Raw genomic sequence first — 25,720 nt, forward strand, 5'->3', positions numbered from 1 at the left:
TGTAAAGGTTGGTCGGTGTCATTTCTGGTTAGAGCCCTCGTTTTTGGAGTCAAATGCATATGCATCTGGCTCCTACCCCACCTGTTTTCTGCGGTGAGATGGGGATAACGGATAACGTTGCCCCCCCCCCAAGGTGATGGGGATTTTTAAAGGAGCGAATGGGTGTGAGGCCTCCCGCCCGGACGCCTGCCCAAAATAACGGCAGTGGGTCCTCGCCAGGCGGCCGGCGGCGGGTCAGGGGCGCTCGGGGAGGCGGCCCGGCGGCGGCCCCTGGATCCCCGCGGCCCCCGCCCTCCCGCGTCTGCGGCGTCAGGTCCGGCTCGAGAGTCCCGCCCCGCCGCCCCGGCCCACCGCGGGCATCCCGGGAAGGAGGGGGTCTGGCGAGTACCGGGACGGGCGGGGGGGCTGGCCGGGCGGGGGCGGGGGGCGCCCGAGCGGGGATGGGTGCGGGCGGGAGGCCGCGGGCTGCTGCGGAGGGAGGGGCCGGCGAGTGAAAGGATGGAGGAGGTGAGCGGGGGCGCGCGGGGACGGGGAGGGCCCGCCGGCGACGAGCCCCGACTGGTCCCAGGTATAGGACTCGGGGGCCGGCGGGCCGGCTGGGGCGCGCGGGGCGGGGGCATCGGCTGCGGGGCAGGGCGGCGCGGGGAGGCTGCGGGTCGGGGCCCGGGCCCGGGGCGCGAGCCGGGGCGTGGCGGGGCCGACGGAGGCGGCGGGCGGCCCCTGGGTGCCGCAGGCCGGGGCGGGGCCGGCGGAAGCTGCGCGCGCCGCGGAGGCTGCGGGCCCCTGACTCCTTGACCTCGCTCTCCCGCAGTCACCGCCGGGCCGGCGCGGGCCGGGGGGCGGGGACCATGGGCGCCTCGGCTTCCCGGGGCCGGCCAGCCCGGGTCCCCGCGCCGGAGCCCGACCCCGAGGAGGCGCTGGACCTGAGCCAACTGCCGCCCGAGCTGCTCCTGGTGGTGCTGAGCCACGTGCCCCCGCGCACGCTGCTGGGGTGCTGCCGCCGGGTGTGCCGGGGCTGGCGCGCCCTGGTGGACGGCCAGGCCCTGTGGCTGCTCATCCTGGCCCGCGACCACGGCGCCCTGCTGCCGCTCGCCCGCAGCTGCCTGCCCCCCGCCCGCGACGGCGGGCCCTGCCTCCTGGGCCGCTTCTGCGAGCGCCGGCCGATCGGACGCAACCTCATCCGCAACCCCTGCGGCCAGGGTGGGGAGCGCGGGCTGGGGGGCCGGCGGCGGGCAGCCGGGGCGGGGCCTCACCGCGGGCGGGGGCGGGGCCTCCCGCAGCCGGGGCGGGGCCTCCCCGCAGCCCGGGGCCCGGCGCGGAGGAGGGGGCGAGGGAGGGGAGCAGGTGGCCGCCGGCCGGTGCGCGGGCGGCGAGCTGGGGCCTGAGCCTCCTGTATTTAACAGAAGGCCTCCGGAAATGGATGGTGCAGCACGGCGGGGACGGCTGGGTGGTGGAGGTGAACAGGTCCACGGTGCCTGGGGCCCCCTCGCAGACCTGCTTCGTGTCATCCTTCAGGTGAACGCCCCTAACCCCGCCAGTCGCCCCCTCCCCGCAGGGGCCGGGCCGTCGTCCGTTAGACTTGTCTCTTGTCATTGCCCTTTCTCCCTCCTTCCTAGCTGGTGTCGCAAAAAGCAGGTCTTGGATCTGGAGGAGGAGGGTCTGTGGCCGGAGCTGCTGGATAGTGGCAAGATCGAGATTTGCGTCTCCGACTGGTGAGTATGATGACAGTAGCAGCCCCTTGCTCAGCACTGACCCCATTGACCCCATGCGCCGTGACCCTCTCGTGAGTGACTTCCCCGAGGCCGCTCCCCTCCCCAGTTCCTCCGGGAGGTGACAGGTTTACCCATTGAACCGCTCCCCTCGCCCCCAGATGGAGCTGGATTGCAAGATGCCAGATTGGCCCCAATTACAGAGGACTCTGAGCAGCTCAGTCTCGTCTGTGGATCACATGCGCCTTGCCTTAGGAGGAGGCGGTGTAGGGTAGTTTAGCTAAGTTTGCATTCTGGAGCCAGGCTTCCCAAGTCCCTGGCTCTGCAGCTTAGTGGCTTTGGGCAAGTCCCCCTGTGCCTCGGTTTCCCCATCTTTACAAGATAGGGTTACATGTCAAGCACATAGCCAGCGCTCTGGAAGTGTGAACTGTTTCGGTGGGTTGGTTTGGTTTTTTGAGCTTTGATCCTCCAAGAATGTGTGTTTCAGGACCTCAGATTGTTCAGAGCTTCGGGAGCAATTGAGGGGTTCAGAATTGAAGGGGAGGTGCTTTGTTCTGGTGGCACAGCTAGGACTTGGTGAGACCTGACATTAGGCTCAGACTCCTTTGACTCCAGAGCTTATGGTCTGTAGCGACGGTCTTGAAACTGGGGTATGCGGACGTGAAGAGTTTCCAAGGGATATGTGACCCAGATAATTTCTGGTGAGGAGATTCCAGATCCTCTACAGCTGTGTTCCCTGATTCTAAAATTACCAGCTACACATAACATCACTGGTGGTGGCATCATATGGTTGTCCTCGTCCACTCCCCTTGTCAGAGTCCTTCAGTTTTACAGAAAAAGCAAGGTCCTCACTATGGTGTGTGCCCCCCTCCCCCAGATGTGAAGACTATGGGAGAGGGTGCCTGGGTGGCTCAGTGGTTGAGCATCTGCCTTTGGCTCAGGTGGTGATTCTGGGGTCCTGGAATCGAGTCCTGCATCAGGTTCCCTGCAGGGAGCCAGCTTCTCCCTCTCCCTGTGTCTCTGTGTCTCTCATGAATCAGTAAAATCTTAAAAAAAAAAAAAAAAAAAGACTACTGGAGATTCAGGCAAGGTAACCACTTGAAATTTCAGCCTTACCAAATTTGCTCTTACTTTGCATTTTTGTTTTGTTTTTAAGTAGGCTACATGTCCAATGTGGGGCCTGAACTCACAACCCAGAGATTAAGAGTTGCAAGCTCTACCCACTGAGCCAGACAGGCACCCCCAAATTCACTTTTTTAAAAAAAGATTTATTTATTTAAGGGGGCAGGGAGAGATCATTGGAAAGGGAGAGAGAGAATCCTAGAAGACTCCCAGCTGAGCACGGAGCCCAATAGGGAGGCTTGATCCCAGGACCCTGAGATCATTCCCTGAGCCAAAATCAAGGGTCGGACGCCTAACTGAGCCACCCAGGTGCCCCCAAATTCACTCTTAATTAAAGACATCATAACTATCCCCCACCACCCGCAACATGCAAATCCATCTCATTAGGAGATACATTTACAATAAAATAGTTTTTAATTTAATCATTAGTTATCAAACTAGAGTAACACATCGGTGTTGTTTGGGTCGGCAGTGTACCATTTGATCATAATAATCAGTGGTTCCCGTGTTTTGCTGTATGTTACGCAGGATCATTTAAAACTTCCAACGCTCAGGTCAGACCCTATACCAGTTAAATCAGAGTGCCTGTGGGTGGGAGCAGGGTCTCAGTATCTGGGAAAAGTTTGGAGCTGGCTGCAGAGTTAGAGGGCACAATCCTCACACCATCCTCGCTTCAACAGCAGCTGCAAGTTTGGGGGATTCCCAAAACCTCCCTCAGCTTCCATAATTCACTGGAAAGATGCACAGAACTGACTAAACTATTACATGATTACAGATTATTACAAGGAAAGCCTAACATTTATAAATCAGCCGCAGGCGGGGCACCTGGGTGGCTCAGTGGTTGAGCATCTGTCTTAAGCTCAGGTCGTGATCCCAGGGTCCTGGGATCGAGTCCCACATCGGGCTCCCCACTGCTTCTCCCTCTGCCTCTCTCTCTCTGTGTCTCTCATGAATAAATATATAAAATCTTTTTTAAAAATTAAATAAAAATAAAATCAGCCAAGGAAAGAAGAGCTAGGGCAGTGTCCACACACAGAAGTACCAAACAGAACTTTGGTTGTTCCCTCGCCATGGAGTCAGGATGCATTTACCGTCCTGGCATCCAATTGATAATATACACACAATATTGCCAAACGGGGAAGCTCACCTGAGCTTCGTTTCCCAGAATTTTGTTGGGGCTTCATCACGTGATAAAACTCAGACTCCTGGTCAACGGATATTGCCTGACATATCCTAAGCCACATTGTTGGGTCTTTCTGGAGTGGCTAGCCCCCACAGTGAGACTGTCTGTGTGGCTGTGGTCAGCCCCCACTGGAATCACGTTGGAATCAAGCAAGCAAAGATACTTCTGGCAGCCACGATATTCCAAGGATCCAGAGATAACGTCCCAGAAACTGAGAGCAAAGGCCATCCATACCTCCAGACCAGACTAAATTCTTTCGTATGCAATATCTTCTTAGCATTCCAGATGATTCCAATCTGCAGCAAGGTCTGAGAACCACTGCTGGGTAATAATTCAATCCCAAAGGAAAAATGTTAACACTTGGAGCTTTATGGTCACAGGAAAAAATTTTAATTTCTATTTATATGTATATATTTTGGTATGTGGTTGGCACAGAACAGTATGGAAAGGCAGTCTTTTGACTGATCAGAAGAAAATTAAAATATGTCACTGTTCCATGAGGACAAAATTGTGTGGGAGAAGTAGAGCAGACATCTAATTCTTAGAAGTAGAACGATGTGAAGTCTCTGAAGTAAAAACTTATTTGTGTATTTTTGCAGCCCATTACCCTTGAGTTAAACTTTTAACTTCTAGCATGAAAAGTGTACATAGTTTTAAAAGTTTACATATTTATTTATTTAAAGTGTACATATTTTAGGGGCACCTGGATGGCTCACTGGTTGAGCATCTCTGCCTTCGGCTCAGGTCGTGATCCGGGGTCCAGGGATCGAGTCCCACATCGGGCTCCCTGCATGGAACCTGCTTCTCCCTCTGCCTGTGTCTCTGCCTCTCTTTGTGTGTCCCTCATGAATAAATAAAAATCTTTAAAATAATAATAATAAAGTGTACATATTTTAGGTGTGTAGCTCCTTTCCCACCACTAACCACTCAAGGGTAGCTGCCATCCTGAATTCTGTTACCATAGATAAGTTCTGTCCATTTTTGTACTTAAGAGAGAGAAAGTCCCACAGTGTATGTTTTGTTCCTGGCTTCTTCCAACTACATGTTTGTAAATTGATTCCCAATTGCATGTAACCAGTGAGTTTGCTTTCATTGTTGTTTACTAATCTATTATGTGAATATACTGTAATTTATCCGTTTACCATTGATGGATATTGGATGTTGTGTTGTTGGGTTTTTTTTAATATTACTGGGTATCCCATCATGACTAAATATATTCAGATTCCTGTGGTCCATTTATTTATTTTTAAAATATTTTATTTTTGGGATCCCTGGGTGGCGCAGTGGTTTGGCGCCTGCCTTTGGCCCGGGATGTGATCCTGGAGACCCAGGATCGAATCCCACATCAGGCTCCCTCCATGGAGCCTGCTTCTCCCTCTGCCTGTGTCTCTGCCTCTCTATCTCTCTCTGTGTGACTATCATGAATAAATAAATAAAATCTTTAAAAAGAATATTTTATTTTTATGTCATCTCTAAACTCAATGTGGGGCTTGAACTCAGAACCCTGAGATCAAGAGTCACACGCTCTACTGACTGAGCCAGTTGAGCCTGATGGGAACCTGATGTGGGACTCGATCCCGGGTCTCCAGAATCACACCCTGGACCAAAGGTGGCGCTAAACCGCTGAGCCACCTGGGCTGCCCTCCCATGGTCCTTTTAAATGACTGATATGAAAGTCGTATTTTCTTTTTTGTTTTTCAAGATTCTATTTATTTATTCATAAGAGACACGGAGAGCGAGAAGCAGAGACACAGGCAGAGGGAGAAGCAGGCTCCATGCAGGGACCCTGATGCGGGACTCGATCCCAGGACCCCAGGATCATGCCCTGAGCCAGAGACAGAGGTTCAACCACTGAGCCACCCAGGTGCCCCAAAAGTTGTATTTTCAACGTGCACATTGGAAATCCCATCTTTTGCCACTGTTTAAACATAGAATGGGCGATTTCAATTGCCACCTTAATAATACGAGAGGAGGAGCCTGAAGGGGCATTGCTCTGGGTCACTGCTTCGAAAATGCATGTGCTTGCGGACCCGCTGGGGACCCGGTTTACTGCAGGCTGAGTCATTGGGTCTGCAGTGGGGCCCAGCTCCCAGGTGACACTGGTGTGCTAAGTGGAGGACTCCATTTTGGGTTTGCAGATGTGGGGAGGGCTTGGCGTGGAGGGAGGCAGGCAGACACCTGAAGAGATGAGGTGGGCCTGTCCAGCCCTGACGGCCTCCCTCCTCCCACAGGTGGGGAGCCCGACACGACAGTGGCTGTATGTACCGACTCCTTGTCCAGCTTCTAGATGCCAACCAGACCGTCCTGGATAAATTCTCTGCCATGCCTGTTCCCATCCAGCAGTGGAACAACAACGTCTGCTTTCAGGTGGGTGCCTGGCAGGGTCACGGGAGAGGGTGGTGGGGCCTGTGAACCTTAGTTCTTACCTCTTGTGGTTTCAATAAGCAGGGCTCTGCTGGGGGTGCTTCTGGGCCCCTCTCCTCTTGGGTAGTTGCATTCAGACAGTGGCTGGGGGGAACCAAAGGGCAGGGTGGTTGTGTGTGTGTGTGTGTGTGTGTGTGTGTGTGTGTGTGCGTGCACATATACGTGTGCATGTGTACGTACAGCAGCTGGTAGTTTCATTTACTTCCATCTGGGATCCTTCTGCTAGGTCTGATTTGCATGTCCTCACAGCCCAGCTGCCTCAGGGCAGCCAGACTCGACTTACTGGTGGCTCAGGATTCCATTGGGAAGGTTCTAGAGAAACCCAACAGAAGCTGCATTGCCTTTTTCTGACCAAGCTTTGGGAGTCACTTGGCCAAGTCACTTAGCATCACTTCCGCCATACTCCTGGGTACAAACAAACCCACCCAGACCTGGGGGGGACAGGAATTAGGATGAGGAACCATGTGATTCCCTCTACCAGAAGGCTGTGGCACAACAGGCCCGATCTCTCCTCTACCTACAGGTCACCCACGTGTTCTCCAACCTCAAGATGGGCGTCCGCTTTGTGTCTTTCGAACACTGGGGCCAGGACACTCAGTTCTGGGCTGGTCACTATGGAGCCCGTGTGACCAATTCCAGTGTGGTTGTGCGGGCCCGGCTGTCTTAGTGGAGGGCCGTCCTTGCAGAACAACCTGACTGGTGCCTTCCAGGACCTGGGGACCATCGGCCAGAACTTCTCATTAACCAAGGGCATGTACCTCCTCTGCATCCCAGGTACTCTAGGATTCCTTCAAGGGTCCTGCTGGGCCCCCTCTTTGGGTTCTGGAAACTTCTAGAGGAAAGTTCTTCCTTCAGAGCTACCTACTGCTGTCATGGGGCAACCCTTCCCCCGTTGGTGAGCATGGAGGAATGCCAGTTCTAGACAGGGCTCTTCACCCTAACCCCCGCCCAGGCCCTCTGGTTCAGCCCCCATCCCCTCTGTCCTGTCTCCTGTCCTTTCTGCTTTCAGGGGCTTGGTCGGTCCCTTTAGAGAAGGCCTCTCACCTCTGACGTATGATCTTGTCCTTATGGCTGGGAAGATTCCAGCCACCTTGGGTGGCAAACAACCTCCCGCAGCCTCAAGGCCGGGACCAGGCCTCACAGCTCAAAAAGTGTTTGGAGATCCTCCAGGACCCCTGTGATTGTATGGTGTATAAAATTATTTTTTATTTTGAGACTTTCCGCAAACATTGAGAGAATAATATATCAGCAACACAATCTGCCAATCATACACAATAAATTTATTATTTTGCCAAAAGTGCCTCAGATCTTTTATCATTTTTTTAAAAGATTTTATTTATTTATTTATTTATTTATTTATTTATTTATTTATTTATTTATTTTAGAGAGAGAGCACACGAGCAGGGGGAGGAGCAGAGGGAGAAGGAGAAGCAGACTCCCCGCTGAGCAGGGAGCCAGCCGTGGGGCTCCATCTCAGGACCCTGGGAACAGGCCCCCAAGCCGAAGCCAGGTGCTTAACCGACTGAGCCACTCAGGTGCCCCAAAAGTGCCTTAGTTTTTTGAAATAGGAATATGATGTTACTGTCTTGATTACTGCTTGGTTTGAAGCAACAAACTGTCCCAGTGGAGGATGGGACAGTACAGAAAAAAATTCTAATAGAAGGTGTTTTAGTAGAAAGAATGGAAGAGTGAGCACAGTGTTCTTTCCCAAGCCTTAAGGAAATCATCGATTCAGACAAAGATCATTGGTCAGGGTCAAAAGCACAAGGCAGACAGTGGATGTGGGTACAGTGTCACAGTGACGCCACACTGTGACTTTCCAGATGGAACCTGGATCAAGCCAACCTCACACCAGTCCAGGGCCGTGGCTAGTTCACTGGTGCTGGGTCAGGGAGATGTTCTAGGTTGTCTTTTTTTGTTGTTACGACTTTATTTTTTAAGTAATCTCTACACCTGGTGGGGGGCTTGAACTCACCACCCTGAGATCAAAAGTCACTCTACCAATGAAGCCAGCCAGACACCCCTAGACCTTCTAACGTGAAGTGGGCCATTGACTTTATTCCAGTGTGAACTGATCCTTTGAAGGGTTCGGGCCTTCAACCCCTTTCTCGCCATATAAGGGAAAGGCGGGCAAAGAAGCAGCCAGACCCGCCCAGAGGTGGCATGTTTTGCCAGTTTCTTAAAAAAGGAGTTGTGACAGGTTGAAACAGACCTAAGAGTCATGACCAGATGGGAGTGTGTAGGCCTCAAGTAGATACTGGTTTGGATAATTCAGCGCTAGAGGATATTTTTGGGTTAACTGGGGGAATCTGGATATGAGGAATAAGAGAAACATCTAGGAAGGGAGAGGTGGAGACAGCTGCCTTTAAAAAAAAAAAAAGCAGTCATATGATTTAATTTTGGCATTTGTTATATCATGTATATATGTGTGTGTGTGTGTGTGTGTGAATGCCAAAGTTAATGATACCATTTTACACACACACGTACTATTTACAACCTGGATTACCTTCTAGATGTGCGTGTTTATATAGGTTTGTGTATATATATATATATATACATACATATATTCAGAAGAGTAAGAATATTAGAGGGGCACCTGGCTGGCTCCAGTCCATAGGGCATGTGACTCTTGATCTCGGGGTCGTGAGTTCAAGCCCCATGTTGGGCGTGGAGCTTACTTAAAATTTTAAAAAATAATAATAACTACAGGGTTACTGCAATGGTGATCTCTGGTAGTGGTGATTTTGTATTTATTTTGCTTATCTGTATTTCTCATTTTCTGAGTGTGTATTTGTGTATAGAAGAAATACAAGAAGACTAATACTTAGTATCCCCCAATGTAATTTCCCTCCCCTTCCAGAAATAACCACATTTAGAAGGCATCTTTGCTGACAGGGTTTTTGCTGGTTTTATTTGGTTACGGAGAATTCGAAATATATACAGAAGCAGAGAGGAGAGTGTTAGAACCATGTATCTATTCCCCAGCAACAGCTTTGTCAGCTTATGGCCAGTCCTCAATACACATCCCCATCCATTCTCCCCTCTTCCATACTGTTTTTTTTTAATATGCTTTATTTTGAAACAAATTCTTTTTTTTTTAATTTTGAAACAATTTCAAACTTAACAGGGGAGTTGTAGGTATGGCACAAAGCTTTTTCCCCCTGAAACATTTAGTACATCTCTAGCGTCACTGCAAAATTCTTTAGCGTGTATTTTCTACGTCTCTCCTGCATAACTGCAACCCAACTATCCAAATCATGATGGTCACGTCAATTCAGTAACTGCCCCAAATGGCCTCGCCTTAGAAAGGCCTGTTGGCGGGGCACCTGGGTGGCTCGGTTCATTAAGTATCAGGCTCTAGATTTGGACTCAGGTCATGATCTCAGGTCCTGAGATCGAGCCCCTCACTGGGCATGGAACCTGCTTAAGATTCTCTCTCTCCCTCTTCCTTTGCCTGTTTGCAAGGTTGGCCCTTGGCTGGCATCTGCGAAATTGAATTTGGGGAAGGTTTCCCATCACCTAACTGACAAGGGTGGCTGTGGCACTTAGGCTATTTGTGCAGAGTATGGCTTATGCTGAACACTTGCTGTCATTCTGGGAGTCTGGAATTTTGGTACGAGCCAGGCAGATGCGCCTCGATGACTAACCCCCCGTGAAACCCTGGCGTGCTGAGTCTCCAATGAGCTTCCCTGGATATCACACACCTGCTGCTATATTTTTGTTGCTGGGGCAAGAGTGCACTCTGCATGAGCCCTCGGGGAAGGGAGAGGACACAAGGAACCTTACCCATAACTTCCAGTGTCTGTCTTTTTCCTTTATGATCCAGCTATGCAAACAGCTGTGTAGCTATAGTGAATCTCAGCAGTGAGTACAAGTATGTACTGAGCTCCATGAGTCCTTCTGACAAATACCTGAGCATGGGGTAGTCCTGGGATTGAGTCTCAAGTCTACTGATTGAGCCAGCCGGGCGCCCTCATGCTGAATTTACTTCTACCCACACACACACATACACACACACACAGAGTGGGGCTGGCAGTGGAACTGCTAGAAGGGGCCTAAAATATGGCTACAACATTATTTGGGGAAAAGGGAGAGGGGTGAAGGATGATGAGCCCCTGGTTCCTGGGGGCCATGGAGATGGAGTTACCCATGGTCTGAAACAGCCCAGGTGCCATCTGTCATAAGAGGGAGAAGTTACCTATGGAAGTAAACCAATGGGCCCGACCTGTGGGGCGCTGGTTTCCAGGATCCCCTGGCTGACTTGGGCGGGTGCCAGCTACGGTGATATAACTCAGCCTGGTTTCCTCTTTCCTCTAGGCAGGAGGAAAAGAGGCCCAAACACTCCCCCAATGAGTTTGGGGTCAAAGATGATAAAGGTGGGATGCCTAGGTGGCTCAGTGGTTGAGCATCTGTCTTTGGCTCCAGGTGTGCATGATCCCCAGGTCCTGGGATCGAGTCCCACATCCGGCTCCCCGTAGGGAGCCTGCTTCTCCCTCTGCCTGTCTCTGCCTCTCTCTCTGTGTCTCTCGTGAATAAATAAATAAAATCTTTTTTTTTAAAGACTTTATTTATTTATTCACGAGAGACACACACAGAGAGAGGCAGAGACACAAGCAGAGGGAGAAGCAGGCTCCAAGCAGGGAGCCCGATGCGGGACTCGATCCCAGGTCCCCAGGATCAAGCCCTGGGTTGAAGGTGGCACTAAACCGCTGAGCCACCCAGGCTGCCCCAAATACATAAAATCTTAAAAAAAAAAAAAAAAAAAAAAAGATGATCACGGTGAATTTGTGGTTGCTCCCTACTCCAGATGCCAGGAGAAAGGGGCCACGTTCCTAGAAGATGGGCTTATTTAGTTGAACTGAAACATTTAAAAGTTTGCCTGGCTCTCAGGACAACTGGTTAAATCCATTCTCAGGGTGGATCAAAGTTTTAGATAAACCAGAGGGAGAAAGATGGAGAAAAAAAAAAAAAAACCACTCCAACTCTTCAGCTTGGGAGGCCACGGCAGCCCCAACTATTCTAGCAGCCATGATGTTAGCCCTGTAAATGCTGAATTTACATGTTGGAGGGTTTTTTGTTTTGTTTTGTTTTTTGTTTCAAGTAGGGCCCATACCCAACATGGGGCTTGAACTCACAACGGGACCAACCGGGAGATCAAGAGCCCCGTGCTCTACCGAATGAGCCAGCCGGGCGCCCCAGTGCTGAATTTACTTCTAGGGATTTGAGTCAACTCGTAATGAAAGGTGCAGAAAAGAGGGAGAAATTCATAATACAATCTTATCCATCAATTATATGTCAAAGTTAAAGGGAAATTTGAAAAATGGCTTTGTATTTGACGATCATTTCATCTGGTTGTAGGATTTTAAAAAAACAGTGATCAGTGTATATGTATACATGTACACACACACACAAACACACACACATATGCCTGTTTTCTGTAAATTGCAACATTTTGACCGCTTGAAAGACCTTTCTGGCTGGGGAGACACTGTGCCTCCTAGCCAATTCTTAGGGGTAGCAAAGAACGGAGCTGAGCATACCTTTGATGGGCAAACGAACCAGTCTGAAGCCAGACCTCCTCCATCTGGCTCCAGCACCCCAGGAGGCACTCTTCTTCAGCTTCATCACCCAAGGGCCAGGTGCCAGGCAATTAGGGACCACCCCGGTAGTCCCAATCATGGCATCTGGTGGCTCAGTCGGTTAAGCATCTGCCTTCGGCTCAGGTCATGGTCCCAGGGTCCTGGGATCGAGCCCCTGCTTAGCGGGCAGCCTGCTTCTCGCTCTGCCTCTGCCCTCTTACTCTCTCTCAAATAAATAAAATCTAAAAAAAAAAAAAAAAAGAAAAAAAGAAAAAAGAAAGGAAAGAAATCATGCACATTGCTCAGTTCTAAATGGTTCACCCTCCCCTGCCTTTCCAGAGGAACCCGAATAATGGTTTAAACCTCCCCTAGGTCCTGCCTCCCGCCTTCTGGCCACGCTGTGTCTTTCCCATGCGGCCCTTCGTGGCACACCTCCTGTCTCTGCCACCCGTGAGCACAATCAACTGATTTTCTGAGCCTTTCCTCTGTCTCCCCTTGTGCCTGCAGCAGACACACCATCTCATAAAAGAATACAAAACAATAAAATGGTGTATGCTTGTAATATGCACTAGAGAGATCATCTGGATCTGGGAAAGCTACTGCAGAAATGGGGTGTGCGTGTGTGCGACACTCTCTTATGTTTGCCACCAGTGGGGGGCATTGGAAGCAAGTACAAGGCTCTGTAAATGATGATTTTTGCTGTTATTTTGGCCTATTGGAGCCTTTGGAGAAAAGGAGGCACTGGAAAAAGGAGGCCATCTTCAATCTACAGGCAAATACCCCTTTGGAGTTTTGAAACAATTTTAGTTTGCTAATGAGGCCTTATGAAGATCAAATGCCTGACCCTCTGTGGCTGTTAATTTTCAAGCCTAGTGTGCACGCACGCGCATACACACACACACACGCACACAGATGCATAGACTATGTGTCAGCAAAAGTCTTAATTTTACCTTCATTTGATTGTTAGTTTTTATTTTTTATTTATTTTAAGATTTTATTTATTTACTCATGAGAGACACACAGAGAGAGGGGACGCCATCCCAGGACCTGAGCCAAAGGCAGATGCTCAACCACTGAGCCATCCAGGCACCCCCTTATTAGCTTTTTTAGATAGACTTTTTTTTCTAAGAGCAGTTATAGGTTTATTGCGAAACTGAGTGGGATCACTGAGCAGATCCAGTATATCTCCCCTCTCCACACCCAGGCAGACACAGCCTCCCCCACTACCAACATTCCCCACCAGAGAGGGACGTTTGTCACAATCCATGAGCATACACCAACACATTATTTCTGACCCAGAGTCCACTGTTCACGACAGGGCTCACTCTTGGTGTCATACATTGTCCGGGTTAAGACCAATGTCTCATGACACGTATCTACCGTGATAGCACCACACAGAATAGTTTCACTGCCCTAAAAATCCTCTGCTTTGCCTGTTCATCCCCTCCCTCCTCCCGACCTCTGGCAACCACCAATCTTTTACCATCTCCAAGTTTTGCCTTCCAGAATGTCATAGATCGAATCATACAGTATGGAGCTTTTTTCCAGATTGGTTTCTTTCGCTTAGTAACATGCACTTAAGGTTCTTCCCGTCTTTTCATGGCTTGATAGCTCACTTCTTTTTAGCGCTGCCTAATATCCCATTGTCGGATGGACCACAGTTTCCTTACCAGTTCACCTCCTGACAGACACCTTGGTTGCTTCCAAGTTTGGGTAGTTACGAATAAAGCTGCTATAAACGTCCATGTGCAGGTTTTTGCATGGATAGAAGTTTTCAACCCTTTGGGGTAAATACAAGAGGCTTGATTCCTGGATCATATGGTAAGAGTAGATTAAATTTTTTTTTAAGATTTATTTATTCATCAGAGACAGAGAGAGAGGCAGAGACACAGGCAGAGGGAGATGGAGGCTCCTCGAAGGGAGCCTGATGCAGGACTTGATCCTGGATCCTGGGATCACATCCTGAGCCGAAGGCAGGTGCTCAGCCTCTGCGCCACCCCGGCCTCCAAGAGTAGGTTTAATTTTGTAAAAAACTGTCTTCCAAAGTGGCTGGACCATTGCACATGCCCACCAGCAATGAATGGGCCTGTTGCTCCACACCCTCGTCAGCACTCAATGTTGTTAGTGTTCGGGATTTGGTGCATCGTTGGCAGCTGTTTTTGCAGATGGGTCCTGTCCCCGTGCTTTAATAAAACCACCTTTCTTGCACTGAAAAAAAGAAAAAGAAAAAGAAAAAGAAATCGGTGTGTAGTAGGAGCTCATTGATGTTTTAATTTGCATTTCTCTGATGACAGGTGACGTCAAGTTTCTTATATGTTTTTTTGCCCTCTGGATGTCTGTCTTCTTTGGTGAGATGTCTGCTCAGGTCTTTTCTTCATTTTTAATCAGATTGCTTATTTTCTTGAGTTTAAGAGTTCTTTTTTTTTTTTCATTTGTTTTTATTGAAGTTCGATTTGCCAACATAGGGTTTAACACCCAGTGCTCATCCTGTCAAGTGCCCCCCTCAGTGCTCATCACCCAGTTACCCCATCTCCCCACCCACCTCCGCTTCCAGAACCCTTTGTTCATTTCCCAGAGTTAGGAGTCTTTCATGGTTTGTCTCCCTCTCTAATTTTTCCCACTCAGTTCCCCTCCTTTCCCTTATAATCCCTTTCACTATTTCTTATATTCCCCGTATGAGTGAAACCATATGATGATTGTCCTCTTCTGACTGACTTACTTCACTCAGCATAATACTCTCCAGTTCCATCCAGAATCGAAGCAAATGGTGGGTATTTGTCCTTTCTGATGGCTGAGTAATATTCCATTGTATAAATACACCACATCTTCTTTATCCACTCATCTGTTGAAGGACATTGAGGCTCCTTCCACAGTTTGGCTATTGTGGACATTGCTGTTATTACTGCTATTGGGGTGCAGGTGTCCCGGTGTTTCACTACATCTGTATCTTTGGGGTAAATACCCAGTAGTGCAATTGCTGGGTCGTAGGGTAGCTCTATTTTTAACTTTTTGAGGAACCTCCACACTATTTCCAGAGTGGCTGCACCAGCTTGCATTCCCACCAACAGTGCAAGAGGGTATTTTGGATAAATAGTCATTTATCACATAGGTCTTTTGCAAATATTTTTTTCCCACAAGACTGTGGCTTGTCTTCTCACTCTCTTGAAGGAGTGAATACTTTTGAGTAGGTCAATTTGAGCTCTAAGACTGACAAGGTAAAAGAGCTTATGAAAGCTTTTCTCATCATTTGGACTTGGAACAAGAACTTCTGGTTCTTCCACAGAGCTTTGCTGCTGCCGAAGAAAAGCCTCTGGCTTTTCTGGATTCCTGCATTCACAGATCCTAATTGCCTGGACCTGACTCTAAGCCAAAACCTGATACTGTCTGCTGAGGACTGTTTTTTTTTTTTTCTCAGCATGAGCTGTGCTCAATGGAAAGCAGGTATTCACTCAACGAACAGGGCTTAACTCTGGGATGTTGGCAGATTTAAAACACCCCTCTGTGGGACCCTAAACTGTGCAAACATCGTGGATGCTGGCTGGACCATCTGGGTCACATAAGAATGCCCACAGGAAAAGGCTTCTTTTTTGATGGAACTGTCTAAAATGAAGCTACTGCTCAGCTCTGTATTTCTGATGTAAATACTAACTTCTAATGTAGTTCTATCTTGTGATTCCTGCCAAAAGCTGTGAGCTGGAGAAGGGTCCATGACAGGGACTTTGACCCCTCTGGGCACTCCTAACAGATTGGACTCTGGACCCCTCTGGGCGAATGGCACCGCTGTTGACTTGTGTTCTGCTTTCCCCATTAGTGGCTGTTTGCAACAATGAAAACTCATAGTCTGACTCTATTTCCCTCATGTTTCCCCTGATACATGCACCTCAGGAAGGCGGCTTGATTACTAAATGCAGCTGTCCTCAGAATGAGAGTGATCTTCTCCAGCTGCTCACTGGATGAATGATCAGGACAAAAGGGGTAAAGGTTGTAGTAAATTATTCTGTTGAATATTCAGGTTTTCATCCTGACTAATTCCTGGCTATAGTGTGTCTTTCTCATTAAGTTTTATAAAAATGTTTTTCTCTTGAAAAAAAGCATAGAAGACACTAGAGAATCCCTTACTGCAGAGATAAAAGAACTAAACTCTAGTCAGCCCAAAATTAAAAATGCTATAACCGAGATGCAAACCCAAACAGATGCCATAAAAATGTTTTTCTGTGAAAGTGCTTTTGTCCCTTATTGCATCCAACCCTTCTGGATGAAAAGTTTGGGAATTTTCAAATAATTCAGAATTCTTTTTTTAAAAGATTTTATTTATTTATTTATTTGACAGAGAGAGAGCACTGCAGGCAGAGGGAGAGGGAGAAGCAGGCTGCCTGCTGAGCAGGGAGCCTGCTGCAGTGCTAGATGCCAGGACCCTGGGATCATGACCTGAGCCAAAGGTAGATGCTTAACCCACTGAGCCGCCCAGGCAATAATTCAGAATTCTAAAGTATACAAACAAACACACACACACACACACACACACACACACTATTAAAGCTAATAACTGAATTAAGGAAAGTTGCAGAATATAAGACCAATACACAAATTTCACTTAAATTTTTTTTAAGATTTTATTTATTTATTCATGAGAGACACAGGGAGAGAGAGGAGCAGAGACACAGGCAGAGGGAGAAGCATGCTCCACACAAGGAGCCCGATGTGAGACTCAATCCCAGGTCTCCAGGATCAGGCCCTGGGCTGAAGGTGGCACTAAACCGCTAAGCCACCCAAGCTGCCCTCACTTGAATTTTTATACACAACCAATAATTATCTTAAATGAAACTAAGAAAGCAATTCCATTTACCATAGCATCAAAATGAATAAAATACATAGGAATAAATTTAACCAAGAAAGTGAAAGATTTGTACACTGAAAACTACCAAACATTGCAGAAAGAAACTAAAGAAGACATAAATAGATGGAACGATACCCCAGGTTCATCAATTGGAAGACTTCATATTGTCAAGATGGTAATACTCTCCAAATTGATCTATAGATTCAATATAATCCCTATCAAAATTCCAACTACATTTTTTGCAGATAAGCCTATCCTAAAATTCATATGGAATTGCAAGGGGCTCCCGTTGCTAAAGTGATCCTAAAAAAGAACAAAATTACAGGATTCACACTTTCAAGTTTCGAGACTTAGTACAAAGATACAGTAATCAAAAGAGTGTGGTACTGGCATAAGGATAGACCTATAGATCTATGGAATAAACTTGAGAGTTCAGGAAAAGAACTCATATCTACAATCAATTGATTTTCTGCAAGGGTATCAATACAATCCAATGGGAAGAGAATCACTTTTTCAACAAATGGTGTGGGACAACAGGATGACCATATGGAAAAGAATGAAATCAGATCCTTTTTTTTTTTTTAAGATTTTATTTATTCATGAGAGACACAGAGAGAGAGAGAGAGGCAGAGACACAGGCAGAGGGAGAAGCAGGCTCCATGCAGGGAGCCCTTCGTGGGACTCGATCCCGGGTCTCCAGGATCAGGCCCTGGACTGAAGGCAGCGCTAAACCGCTAAGCCACCACGCTGCCTTGAAATCAGATCCTTACCTCACGCCATTTGCAAAAATCAACTCACAGTGGATCAAAGACTTAAATCTAAGAGCCAGAACTGTAAACTTCTTAGAAGAAAATATAGGAATAAATCTTCATGGCCTTGGATTTGGCAATCCATTCTTAGATATGGCACCAAAAGCACAAGTCACAGAAGCAAAAAGATAGATAAATTGAACTTCCTTAAAGTTAAAAACTGGTGTGCATCAAAGGACACCATCAAGAGAGTGAAAAGACAACCTATAGAATGGAAAAGAATATTTGCAAGTCATGATCTAATAAAAGCCTAGTATGCAGAATATAGAAAGAACTCTTACCACTCAACCATGAAAAAAATAGCCCCATTTAAAATGGGCAAAGGGCATGAATAGATAGACACTCCTTTCTGCAAAGAAGATATACAAATGGTTGATAAATACATGGAAATATGTTCAACATCATTAGTCATTAGGGAAATGCAAATCAAACCCACAATGAGACACCACTTAACACCCACTAAAATGACTATAAGCAAAAGCATGGAAAATAACAAATGGTGGTGGTGATGTGAAAAATCGGAACCCTCAGGCACTGTGGGGCCGTGGGAATGTGAAATGGAACAGCTGCTTTGGAAGGCAATCTGACAGTTCTTCAAGAAGTTAAACACAGAATTACCAGATGACCTGGCAATTTCATTCCTACACATATACCGAGGAGCCTTGAAAACACGTATATGGGCGCCTGGGTGGCTCAGTCGGTTAAGCATCTGCCTTCGGCTCAGGTCATGATCCCGGGGTCCTGGGATCGAGCCCTGCATCAGGGTCCCTGCTCAGCGGGAAGCCTGCTTCTCCCTCTGCCTCTGCCTTCCGTTCCACCTGCATGTGCGCTCTTTGTCAAATAAATAAAATAAAAATAAAATCTTTAAAACAAGAGAAAGAAAACGTGTTGGAACAAAAACTTACACGTGAATGTTCAGAGCAGCATTATTCCTAACAGCCAACTAGAAGTAACCTAAATGTGTATCAACTGATGAATGGATAAACAAAATGAAAGATATCCGTACAATGGAATATTATTCAGCCAGCAAAAGGATCGGAGGTGGGGAGGAACGGCATACTGAGCCACACTACAACATGAGTGCACCCTGAAAAGCTTATGCTCAGTGAAAGAAAGCAATATATGATATGATTCCATTTCTATGAACTGCCCAGAATAGGCAAATCCACAGGGATGGACAACAGACTAGTGGTTGCCAGTGGATGAGCAGAGGGGGCGAGGGAAGGTGGCTACTTAGCGGCAGTTTCTTTATGGAAGGATGAAATGTTCTGGAACTACATGGTGAAGATGGTTGTACAGCACTGTGAATGTACTTAAAGCCACTGAGGTGCACATTTTTTTTAAGATTATTTATTTATTTATTTATTTATTTATTTATTTATTTAAGAGGGCGAACGCGAACAGGGGTGTGGAGCAGAGGGAGAGGGAGAAGCAGATTCCCCGCTGAGCAGGGAGCTCATAGGACTTGATCCCAGGACCCTGAGATCATGACCCGAGCCGAAGGTAGATGCTCAACCAAGTCACCCAGGCGCCCCCTTGAATTGCCTATTTTTAAATGGCTAACGTGGAATGAAGTATATCGTGTGGATTTTATCTCAATTTTTTTAAAGTAGTTTTTTTTTTGGGGGGGGGGTGTGTAAGGTTATGATTACCAAATGAGCCACACTGATTTTGGAGCAAAAACTGGAAAACCACAAACTTGGCACCTGGGGAGGCCCTAGAATCAGGGGAGAGACTTTAGTGATCTGAATCTTCCAGAACTTCTCCCGGAAGCCAAGCACTGCTGTCCTCCCCAGCGGAAAAATCAGAGGAATGTCTGCGGCTGCCTTTCTAAGCTGTTGGACCGCTTCGAATTCAAACTTTGATCTTAGATGTCCATGTGTCCCCTAGTCACAGCTGACGGAGCCAAGGAGGCCACAGCAGGAGGTGGCCCCGGCCCTGAAATCGTCCACCTGCCATCCGTGCCCATGAGGTGGACGAACTGGTGCCCGGAAGAGTCAAGTGTTTGGAACTGCCTGCTTTGGGGATCCCCTCTGGGAGCAGGGCCAGAATAGAATCATCTGGACTGGCCCAGCAAGCCTGGAGTGTCAAGGCCCGTGGCGGAGGCCACACAGGGGCCCCTGTAAACCTGTCCTGCCTGACCAGGGCAGGGGTGTCCTCATTCCTATAAAGTCTTTGCTTCTGGGCCCTCTGGGACTGATCTTATACGTGTTATGCCCCGACACCACCTCAGCCCGGAACGTCCTTCCAGTCAGCTTCAACCTGGTGATCAGAATATGCTGGGTGCCTGGGTGGCTCAGTGGTTCAGCACCTGCCTTCAGCCCAGGGCATGATCCTGGGGTCCCAGGATCGAGTCCCACATCGGGCTCCCTGCATGGAGCCTGCTTTTCCCTCTCCCTGTGTCTCTGCCTCTCTCTATGTGTCTCTCATAAATAAATAAATAAATAAATAAATAAATAAATAAATAATTAAATAATCTTTAAAAAAGTCTAGGCTGGCCCTAAGCTGATGTCTCAGGCCAGACACAAAGGTTCCTCCAGAAACTTGGCTTTCTAGGACAGATCCTTGTGGTTAATGGGGTTTACTCTAACCGGCGGGGTCCAGGACCCTGGGGTCATAACCAAGCCAGTGCTGCAGTTTGGTCTTACCAGGGTCCTCCTGCTAATAATTTGGCTCCAAGGTTGCCTTGGCCAGAGGTTGATGGCGTGGACTGCGGAGAAGAGTAAGCCCAGCAGGCCCGAGATAGCTATCTTTAGAAAGACCTGCTCACAAGGTTGGCCGTTGGCTGGCACCTGGGAGTTTGGCACCCAGGGTGCTCCCATCATTCCCTGAGTGAGGAGGGTTGTTCCCTGAGCTGGGACCACGCAAATGCATGGTTTACGCCAAGCACTTGCCTTCCTTCTTGGGGGTCGGAATGTTGGTACATGCCAAGCAGAGGCTGCCTATGCGACTGGCCCCAGTGAACACCTCGGATGCTGAAATTCTAGCGTGCGTCCTCGGGCAGAAACATCACACGTATGTTGTTACATTTTTGTCGTGATCTGGGACCCCTCATGGGAGGGAGGGCGCAGAAGGAAGCCCCCCTGCGCCTTTGCCCCATGTGACCTGGCTGGGTATCCTTAGTACATTGCTATAATAAGTCTTAGCTGAGTACAACCGTACGCCGAATCCCATGAACACTTCTAGAAAATCTCCAAACACGGTGGCCAGACTCAGGGACTCGCAACACCATTCTTGGAATTATTAGATTCCATTCAAGTTTGCCGAATGCCCCGATAGTTTTTTGCAGCAAAAGGATCTAGGTCAAGATCATATGCAATGGGGGGAGGGGTGTGCACCTGAAGGGCTCAGTTGGTTGAGTGTCTGACTCTTGATTTTGGCTCAGGTCATGTTCTCAGGGTCGCAGATCGAGCCCTGCAACAAGCTCTGTGCATAGTGGGGAATCTGCTTGAGGATTCTCTCTCTCCCTCTCCCTCTGTCTCTCTCTGTCTCTCTGTCTCTCTCTCTAATTATTGTTTAAAGGTTTTATTTTATTTTTTAAGATTTTATTTATTTATTCATAGACACAGAGAGAGAGAGGCAGAGACACAGGCAGAGGGAGAAGCAGGCTCCATGCAGGGAGCCCGATGTGGGACTTGATCCCGGGTCTCCAGGATCACACCCCAGGCTGCAGGCGGCGTCAAACCGCTGCGCCACCAGGGCTGCCCTCTCTCTCTCTCTCTCTAATTAAAAAAAAAAAAAAAGTCACACTCAACAGCTCCTAGCTGCACGGCCCTATAGATTCCTCCCATCTGGAACTGTCCATCTCTTTTATACTTTCACGAGCTTGACAGTTTTGAACCTTATAAGCCAGTTTTGCTTTATAGAATGTCCCTCAGTTTGGTTTTGTCGATGTTTCCTTCTAGATTCAGATGAAGTGTCTTTGGCAAGAATATCACAGAAGGGACTTTGTCCCCATTGCATCCCCTCGGGTGGCGCATGACTTCACCTTGCCCTATCATTGATGAGGCTCACCTTGAGCACTTGATTGAAGGTGGTGTCTGCCAACCTTCACTGCCAAGCTACTCTTTCCTCTATCTTTTTTCTTTTTTTTTTTTAGGTTTTATTTATTTGAGAGAAAGAGAGAGAGAGAACACAAGCAGAGGGAGCAGCAGAGGCGGGAAGAAGCAGAGGGATCTGAGCCAAAGGCAGACGCTTAACCAACAGAGCCACCCGGGCACCCCCTCTTTTCTCTTTCTAAGCAGTGTGTTGTGGGTAGCACCTTTAAAAGGCCTGTGTGCAAGGCTGGCCCTTGGCTGCTATCTGAAATCTTGGATTTGGGGAGTGAGAAGGCACTGAGAAGGGTGATTCACTGGGCCTGGATTGTGTGAACAATATGGTTTATGTTACTCCTGGAATTTTGCTACGTGCTAGGAATTAGGTACAGGCTACTTCAGCATGAGCCACGTTGTTCCCACACTCTGGCCACAGTAAAACACCCTATCCATCAGGGGTGCTGGGGACACCTCCAAAAGCCAAATTTCCAGATGCCAGTCAAGGGCCAACCTTGCAAGCAGGCCCTTCTAAACACAGAAACCTCGGGGCGCCTAGGGTGGCTCAGTGGGTTAAGCGTTTGACTCTTGGTTTCAGCTCGGGTCATGATCTCAGGGTCATGAGATCGAGCCCTGCGTCTGGCTCCACGTTCAGCTCAACACAGAGTCTGCTCCAGATCCTTTCCCTTCTCTCTCCCTACCCTTCTGCCCCACCCTCTGCCCCTGCTTGCACTCTCTCGCTCTCTCTCAAATAAACAATATTTATAAAATCTGTAAAAATAAATAAATAAAGACCAAAGCCTCAGGCCGACTATGTTGTTGATGCATTTCTTCAGAGTGCCCCACTCAGTTCTTTGTGAATGTAGACACATCCCCAAACCTCTTTTAGTTACTGTTCTGAAATATGCAGAACCTCCTTTTTTTATCGATCTGACTCAACAGCCCAACCCTCTGTCCCCCGCTGAAAGGCTGCAACCTTGATGCCACCTGAATCAGTAATCCGGTGCAAGGCCGACGACTCCCATATGAGGTTCGCAGTGGGGCAGCCTTCCACTATCTCATGGAGACGTGCGACAGCTTCTGAGAGGCCGTCTGAATGGCAGGAGCACGCGGTGTTCGCTTTTTCTAACTCTTCCGGGTGGCCAGTGTCTGGAGTCTAGTTATTTTAGATCACAGGCCGCAGGCAGAGAAGAATCCCTTAGCAGACTTATTTGGGGTGGGGGGTAGGGAGAGCACAGGTAGTGGGAAAGGGCAGAGGGGGAGAGAGAGAGACAGACTTCCTGCTGAGCAGAGAGCCAGACTGGGCTCGATCCCTGGACTCCAGGATCATGACCTGAGCCGAAATCAGACGCCTAACTGCCTGAGCCACCCAGGCGCCCCCTTAAAATGTCCATTTTAACTTTTTCTTTTCTTTAGTAATCTATACACCTAACATGGAGCTCAAGCTTAAAACCATAAAATCAAGAGTCATGTGCTCTACTGACTGAGCCAGCCAGGCACCCCTTAACCATTTTTTTTAATTAATTTATTTATTTGAGAAAGAGAGAGCGCACAGACAATAAGCAGGGGGAGGAGCAGAGGGAGAAGCAGACCCCCCAGCTGAGCAGGGAGCCCGGCGTGGGGCTCAATCCCAGGACCCCAGGATCACGACCCAAGCTGAAGGCAGAGACACTGACCCGACTGAGCCACCCAGGTGCCCCTTAACCATTTTGAAGCGCACAGTTCAGTGGCACTAAGTACATTCACAATGTTGCAGCGCCACCACTATCCATTTCCAGCACTTTTTCATCATCCTAAACATTTCAATTTAATTAATTATTTCAATGTACCCCTTAAACAAGAACTCCCCTCCCCTCCCCTCCCCAGACTCTTCATATAAATGCAATCTTGGCAATAGCTGTCCCTTCGCGTCTGCTCTAATTCACTCACCTTAACTACGCTGTGACATAGTATCTGTCTCCTTGCTCCGGTCACCTCCATCATCCTTTAATTAAGTCTCATCATTTATTTCAAAATGAGCTCGGACATCTTTTCTTGGCATTTAGGCTCTGCACCTTACTTTTTTGTTGTTGTATAAGAGAATGGAATCTTTTCTTACAAATTATACTTCCTAATTGGTGGTTGCTTTCATTATCTGAGCGCTATTGATTTTTTTGCCTGTTGGTCTCACACCCAGCAGACTTGCCAAGATTTCCTCTCGGTGCTTTACAGGGAATTTTTCTAATTAACTTGGGTATTTGTTACAGGCAGGCTCCTTAAATCAGGTGGATGATTCCCTTTTATCTCTGGTTGGTTTTATTATATAAAAGTTTTATTACAAATGAGTGTTGAATCCCATCCAATGTTTTTTCTTCTGTAATTTGTTAATATGGCGCATTACAGTAATACATTTTCTTTTTTGTTGTCGTTGCCTTTTTTTTTTTTAAGATTTTATTTATTTACTTGACAGAGAGAGAGAGCACAAGCGGGGGGGAGCGGGAAAGGGAGAAGCAAGCTCCCCACTGAGCAGGGAGCCGATGTGGGGCTCGATCCCGGGACCCGGGGATCATGACCTGAGCCGAAGGCAGATGCTTAACCAACTGGCCACCCAGGTGCCCTAGATTTTCCTTTAAATTTTTATTGTAGAGGAGCACCTGGCTGGCTCAGTCAGTAGAGCACTGACTCTTGATCTTGGGGTTGTAAGTTCAAGCCCCATGTTGGGTGTAGAATTTATGGTTTTTTGTTTTTTTTTAAAAAACTCTTTTAAAATTTTTCTTATGGAATTGTCATAGGGAGAAAAGTGGAGTGGGTGCACTAACATGCCACCCAGATCTCTTCTTCAGGATGGAAGCATTCTTTCGGGGCTGCCAGGAGTGCTGGTGGCTCATGGCTTACAGCTGAGCCTTTGTCTGGGCAAGACCCTGGATCAAGCTTGCACTTCTCTCCAAGGGGCAGCCCACATTCTCCGTCTGGTCAATAAGAGGGACAAAAGCCTGGCTCCGTGCCTCAGAAACAACCCAGAAGGGCCATCCCACTTCACGTTCCCCACAGGATGGACCAGGCCCTTGTGGCGACTGTATCAGTCTCCCAGCACCCAGCCTGCCGCCTCTCTAACTCACTTGCGAGTCCCAGAGAGCGCTCCCCACCAACCATCCCCTCCTGCTGCAGATCCCAGCTCACAATCCGTCTCCCAGGAAACCCTCCCTGTCCACGACTGGACTGCGTGGATGTATGTATGTTGACTTCTAAAGAAAAATGAGGGGTGCCTGGGTGGCTCTGTCATTAAGCATCTGCGTTCGGCTCAGGTCATGATCTCAGGGTCCTGGGATCGAGCCCCATATTGGGCTCCCTGCTCAGTGGGGAGTCTGCTTCTCTCTCTCCCTCTGCCTCTGCTCTCTCTCTCTCTAAAATAAAATAAAATAAAATAAAATAAAATAAAATAAAATAAAATAAAATAAAAAAATATAAAAGCTTCTGTGTCCACCAACTAAGTTCTGTAACAGGACATTACTGGTCCCTTAGAAGCCGGCTGTAGGTCCTTCCCTATCCTTCCCCTTCCATCCTACTGAGAGAAAATTGCTCTCCTGATTTTTGGTAACTTTTTGTGTTTTTTCCCCCCAGTGTTTTGCATCCATGTACGTATCCATCTACTTCATCTCTATGGCTTTGTCTGCATTTGAACTTTACATAAATGAAGAATACAACACGCATCCTTCTGTGGCCTGCTTCTTTCATTCAACGTTGATGCAAGATTCACCCATTTAGACAAAGATAGCCCGTGTTGATTAATTCTGTCCATTACATGAATTTTTTTTTGAATATTTTTTTTTTATGATAGTCGCACAGAGAGAGAGAGAGTCAGAGACACAGGCAGAGGGAGAAGCAGGCTCCATGCACCGGGAGCCCATCGTGGGATTCGATCCCGGGTCTCCAGATCGCACTCCGGGCCAAGGCAGGCTGCGCCACCCAGGGATCCCCTGTCCATTACATGAAAAAAAAAAACGAAAAAAAAAAAAAAAAAACTATACGTCTGTCCCACTCTTACAT

General features: G+C 48.1%; 1 protein-coding gene across 4 annotated transcripts; it reads left to right on the top strand.

Annotated features, from left to right (window-relative positions):
- The first annotated feature begins 759 nt into the window (after window positions 1–759).
- FBXO27 (F-box protein 27) lies at window positions 760–25,424 on the top strand. 4 transcript variants are annotated; one of them, XR_003127102.3, is made up of 6 exons: window positions 796–1,200; window positions 1,404–1,515; window positions 1,617–1,712; window positions 6,246–6,381; window positions 6,962–7,212; window positions 25,295–25,424. XR_003127102.3 is itself a non-coding variant. In XM_025425065.3 (5 exons), exons 1-5 carry the CDS (start codon window positions 849–851, stop codon window positions 7,103–7,105), a joined length of 840 nt encoding a protein of 279 aa, XP_025280850.1. In that variant the 5' UTR covers window positions 797–848; the 3' UTR covers window positions 7,106–7,735. The 4 variants fall into 4 exon arrangements, 2 of the variants coding, with proteins under 2 accessions (XP_048965698.1, XP_025280850.1); XR_003127101.3 differs by lacking the exon at window positions 25,295–25,424 and adding an exon at window positions 7,448–7,735; XM_025425065.3 differs by lacking the exon at window positions 25,295–25,424 and having other exon boundaries at window positions 797–1,200; window positions 6,962–7,735.
- The last annotated feature ends 296 nt before the right edge of the window (window positions 25,425–25,720 follow it).

The sequence above is a fragment of the Canis lupus genome, chromosome 1, assembly GCF_003254725.2.
Source record: "Canis lupus dingo isolate Sandy chromosome 1, ASM325472v2, whole genome shotgun sequence".
Taxonomy (NCBI): Eukaryota; Metazoa; Chordata; class Mammalia; order Carnivora; family Canidae; genus Canis; species Canis lupus.